General features: G+C 41.8%; 1 protein-coding gene across 1 annotated transcript in view; it reads left to right on the forward strand.

The window, feature by feature from the left end:
• The window catches only part of ecrg4a (ECRG4 augurin precursor a), a 38555-nt gene that overhangs the window by 22187 nt on the left and 10368 nt on the right, over nucleotides 1-6000 (forward strand). Inside the window, exon 3 of the mRNA XM_043692767.1 lies at nucleotides 1913-1960. Coding sequence (XP_043548702.1) covers nucleotides 1913-1960 — 48 coding nt within the window. The remainder of the gene's footprint in view (nucleotides 1-1912; nucleotides 1961-6000) is intronic.

Below are 6000 nucleotides of genomic sequence, written 5' to 3' on the forward strand. Positions count from 1 at the left end.
TTAACACAGCCACACCCTCATTGACATTCTGGATTGTTCTGGTCCTGCAACCCTAGGCAACAAGTTATTTCTTCCATCTAAAATGTTGCGACCTATTAACCTTCATCTCTATTTCAAAGTTGAAAAGCCACCTAAAGAGACATATAAAGCAACTTCCAGACATCTTGATATAACTTGAAAAACAAACCTAAAATGAACCTGAAACAATAACTCCCTCTCCTAACAGATACCCGCCCCCCCCCCTATAACCCCACCTTTACCATGATCAATCCACTTAACCTGCTCATCTTTAGACTGTGGGAGGAAACAGAAGCGCCTAGCAGAAACAGGAAGAATGTACAACTCCACACAGCCATGCTTGGTTGGAATTGAACCCAGGTCCCTGGTTCTGTGAAGCAGCAGTGCTAACTAGTGATCCACTGTGCTGCCCACAGCATGTTGTTTTGTCATACTTTACTCAGCTTGCATCCATGGCTTCTAATTGCAGAAGGAAAGCATTAAGGTTTCTTCCTTTATTCATTGATGGGATTAGGGCATCACTGGCTAGTCAGCATTTATTGCCTATCCCTGATTGCCCAGAGGGCAGTTGGGAGTCAACCATATTGCTGTGGGTCTGGAGCCACAAGTAGGCCCAACCAAGTAAGGATGGCAGTTTCCTTCACTAAAGAACATTAATGAACCAAATGGATTTTCTTCTGACAGTCGATAATGGATTCATGGTCATCATTAGACTTTTAATTCCTGTTTTATTTTTCATTGGATTTAAATTCCACCATCAAACCCTGATTCCCAGAACATTATCTGAGTCTCTGGATTAACAGTCCCAGCAATAATATCACTGAGCTATCACCTCCCCTCTTGCTCAATCCTTGCTCAATTAAGGAAGGAGAATGTAGATGTCTTAAGTTCCTAAGCCTTAATTGGGTTAAGAAACTTGTTTCGTATTGATGACCTTTCTTGCTTATGGATGAGTTATTGATACTGTCTACTCTTTCCGGTGTTGGCCTACATTTTCCTGGGAAACATACAACACTTTGATTTCTCAAAATTACAAAAGCCTAAAACAATTATCCTAATTAAGTAACTTCTAAACTGTCACGTACTTTATAGGAAAGCATTCTGAGAACACCCTGGGCTGGCTTGTTTTTTTTTTCTTCAATTTTAATTGTCTTGCGAGGATGGAGATTTTGCTTTGCTGTTTCTTGAGTGAAAGAGTAAAGTATTTTGTTATCTCATAACTCTGATAATTAAATACAGACGCGCTTTAAAAAGGAGAGAATGTCCCATAAAGACAGAAAGGCTAAAGACTACACAATTTGAAATTTCTTAGGATTCTTAAGGTGTTGGGTCTTTAATCTGAGAGCACGACTGTTTAACTGCTGGCTGGTATCCTCAGCATGGTGAGGTTTCTAAACATCTTTCAGTCCTTAATTGTTTCCCCAGATTGCTTTCTCACCAGGTGTGAAATTCAGAAACTGTGTGGCAAATAGGGAGAGAGACAGTTTCAGTTTTTGTCACAAATGCATCATTCCCTCTCTATTCTACGGCTCAAAAATAACTGCTGAAATATGTTTGATTTGCGCAAGTCCAAGCCTGGCTACATTGTCTTTCCAAGCTGGCTGACTGGAAGGCAAGAGTTTCATCTCCAAATATGTGAAATAAAAATATGAATATATAAAAAAACAGGAGATGACAGATTCTTGATGCTGATTCTTTTGTCTGGTTTCAATTTCTTTATATAAAATGGTAATTTCAGCGTTATTTTCGTTATTTTCCACATGGATCCACTGGAGTTGTCTCAACTTATGGTCAGATAATTAGGGTAGCCATTTTAGGTCCATAATTGTCATTTTTAAAACAATTAATTTCAGTCCATGGCTCTTAGGTCTCTTAAATGTGTTTCCTTTTTCAGATGGGTTGAGTGGGAACAAATTGCGCAAGATGATTGAGAAAAGAAATGGTAAGGAAAGTCGTCTTGGTTTTTGTGTTGTAATATGAAGACAAAAAACAATCAATTTTTTCAGATGGGACAATTGAAACTGTTGTTGAGGAGCTGAGAGAATGAATGTCTGAGCTCGTGCGGGATAGGTAAAGTAGTTCAGATATTTTTAAAGTTAACCACTTCATCATTGCATGGGCCTGGAAATAGATATAGAATTCACTTTTGGTTGTCCCACAAGTTGGTGAAAAGGAAGCTAAGTGCTGCTGCAGATGTTTCCAGAGGCAAACTACTTTTAAAAAAAAAACTAGAACATGCAACTTTACATATATTTTGTCCAGAGATGACCCATAGAACTCAACGGCCTAAGGAAGAAGGACAAAAAGAAGCTTTAAAATCAGTAAGAAATATTATCCACAATATAATCAAAATTATAAATTTAGATTCTTCTTTGTTGATGGGCAACACTGTTCCATCTGGTCGATGATAATGAATGACAAGACTTGGCGTAATCACCTCATATGCCCGAGGTTGGAGGGCAGATGGTGGGCAGAATGCACATTCTGATACACAAGTTAGATGGGGACTTGAAGAGGTGCAACTCCAATAGTCTTGATGGGGAGAGCTATCAGAGGGTGTTGATTTATAGGTGTTCACTTACATGGTGAGGCACAGCCTGCACCACAGAATTTGAGCAACAGCCGCTGTTGCCTTTTGTCATCCTGTAATTTACAAGCGTGCAGCAGAAATAAAAATAGCTGCAACCACATCTGGAGTGGATGGGGTAAGTGCTGCATCTGTTGGGTAGCGGCTTGTGGATGTGAGGACTTTAAAAAGGGCAACACCAGTAAACACGCCCCCGTACAGTGAAGGTGAAAGACACATTGGCATTAGCTGACTATGTACACACCAAATCCTTGGCCCAAGCTCTCCTGACCATGTCCTGCAGGTTAATGGCTGAACTCCACTGTTGCCTGTGATGCAGTAGCAATGTTTATGAATGTGAAATAGCCCAGACACCTCTGCAATTGTGCTGAGAGATGACATCTGTTGTGGCCAGGCCCTCTCCAAACTTTGCTAGTTGTTTTAAGCCGATGTAAAGTGGATTTTCCAGCAGTGAGGCAGTTGGCCCAACTATTTAGTTTTAAATAGAACAATATTTATTTGCAAGACTACCGAATGAAGCACAAACAATATAGAACTGAATATAGAATAACTTAATCTATTCGAAATCCCAACAGACTATTCCAACTTAATGATGCTATTCAAAATCCTTGCAACAATCATCACAAATACTCCTTGGCGAAAAAGGTAAAATCAAACACCGGGTCTTATAGGAGAGATCTCAGAGAGGAAGGGTCAGCATGGACCTGCTTCTTTGGGTCCAGCAGCTTCTCAGCTGACTGCTTGCTAAAATCAAACCAAACCAAACCAGAGAAAAGCTGAACTGGGAGAACTGGCCACTCCCCTTTTATTGTACAAGTGTTTTTTTTTAAACTTGAAAGATTTTTTGCCTGAGGCAATATCTATTAGCTACAATCAAATTGGCCCAAAAGCCTTCAAACCTAGGCCTCTTGGCAACTCTGCATTTATGACCCCTCAGAGAAAAAAAACCAAGGACAACGTAACCTTGTTAAGGAAACAGCCTTGTGGGGCTTATAGCTGGTTCCTCCTCTGGCTGAATGCCTACTAGCATTGTCCTACCTCTTTGTGAGGAACAGTCACCCAGTGTGAGGTCAAGGTGCATCACCCCCCTGTCATCATGCTTTTGGTGCTTGGGACCAATGGATATGTGATGGAGTTTATGCCCATGTGCTGCAGACTCTGAGGATGCTGCACTAGGCTGTCCGTGGCAGTTGCTTACCTGTCCATGGGGGCTGCTAAGGTGCTCACATTACTGTGGCTGTTCCAGAAGTCCTGTGTTAGTCATTGCTGGTGTTTCCTTTGAGGCATCTATGTTGTCTTCCTCTGATTATGGAGCAGGGATGACTTTGCTGGGTGATCCTCTTGACCATGGACACATTGCTGCAAACTGCAAAACACAACAGAACAAATTATGACCAAGGGTGAAAAATACTAATAGTGAGAGTCTCACTACAACCAACAATTATTGTTTCTTGATTGCTGGGACACAGATGTCTCTGCATCTCCATAGAAACTGTTCCGGTCCTCGCTGATGAGGTACAAGATCCTCACCTTGTTGGGGCTGAGGAGCCAAAGGTCACGCACCTCATCACACATCCTGACCCTTTTGACCCCTCGTGTGATTAGAGGAAGGAAGGGGTTTTGTGAGATGATAATGGTTGGCAGAGCTGTTAGTGCTGGCATCAGTGAGGTGAAAGGTGGCGCAGTGTCCCAAGTGAGTGAGTAGGCCCCGCAGTCTGTCTCCAGATGTTGAGGTCAGTTAGCATGAGTGAGGGAAGATGTTGCATGCAACATGGATAGTGGTAGAGCATCAGTCTTGATGAGAGGTGCAAAAACAGAGTGAGTGTGTGCAGTAACTCAGAAGATGGTGGCACTTAACTGGCAGAGAGGAGAAGGTCACTGACATTCCTCCAGCTCTGCTGGTTTTTCCTCCAAACCACTGCACTGACCGGGTGGTAACCTTCGAACAAGATGGCAGCCTCTGATGGTGTGGTCTCCTCCTGTGCTCCTATGGGAAGAGGATAACCCTCCCCTGCACCACCCAGTCCACAAGGTCCTCAATGTCATTGTCTGAAAAGCAGGGCATCAATATCCTCTCGTCTGCCATTGTACACACCAAACTATGTGCCACCATGCAGGGCATCTCTAGAATGCCAGTGCTTGTTTGGCTACATTATGGCCTTTCAAATTTGCCAAAAATGCCTGTCTATTCCAGGACCCAGCAATGGCATGAACTGCCAGCGATGGTGAGTGGGAGAATTGGCTAACATTGGGACAGAGTAGGTAGTTACTAAGGTGATTGTGTGAGAAAACTCACTGGCCACTGCAAACAGACACCCTTCATGATATGGTAAAAATGTGGTAAGATTCAGTTCAGGGTTAAAATGGATAACTGTACTTGTCATTTGCTTTATAATAAGATATATATTAGAGTGCAGCACAATTGTATTTTTAAAAAATAACTTGATTTTGCTACTACCATATATTTAATATGCTAATATCAGAAAATATGCTTCAATGATCTTGTTGTTATCGTTCATAACATTCAATCAGTAAAAGGCAGTGAATAGAGGAGTTCTGAGGAAGGATTACTCGGCCCAAATATTAACTTTGATTTCTCTCCACAGATGCTGCTATACCTACTGAGCTTTACCGGCAATTTCTGTTTTTGTTTCTGATTTACAGCATTCACAATTCTTTTGGTTTTTATTTAAGGGAGAAGAGGGACGTGGTTCATGTATAGGCAGGTATTAGTTTAGAATGGCATCATGGTCAGCATAGCTGTGGTGGGCCGAAAGGCTTGTTTCTGTTTTGAACCTTTCTATCCAGTAACATAGTCCCAGATTAGACAGTTCTTTGGGTGATCATTGGCAAATGAACTTGCCCATAAACCTTTTTAGGGTCTTTCATTCAGGAAGTTCTTCATAGCCCAACTATCAAAAAACACAAGATTGTCTACAAGTCAACTGAAGGAATCATACTCTTGCACTTGCCAACCATTATTTTTAGTGCCAGAGAGATTGTTTGGTAGTATTTAGAACTTCTTACCTCATTAAAAATGAACTTGCACTGAAATGGATAATTCCTATGTGATACATACACTCAAATCAAAAGTTAAGTACAGAAATCTCATGTCATTCAATGTATTTCATCCATTGAGGTAAAAACAATCTCCAGACATCCCCAACAGTACCCTTCCACCGACACACTCATTCGTTTGGCCGAACTGGTCCTCACCCTTAAGAATTTCTCCTTTGAATCCTCCCACCTCCTCCAGACCAAAGGGGTAGCCATGGGCACACGTATGGGCCCCAAATATGCCTGTCTCTTTGTTGGCTACATAGAGCAGTTGATCTTCCGTAATTACCCGGCACCACTCCCCACCTCTTCCTCCACTATATTGATGACTGCATTGG

This window comes from Chiloscyllium plagiosum, chromosome 6, assembly GCF_004010195.1.
Source record: "Chiloscyllium plagiosum isolate BGI_BamShark_2017 chromosome 6, ASM401019v2, whole genome shotgun sequence".
Classification (NCBI taxonomy): domain Eukaryota; kingdom Metazoa; phylum Chordata; class Chondrichthyes; order Orectolobiformes; family Hemiscylliidae; genus Chiloscyllium; species Chiloscyllium plagiosum.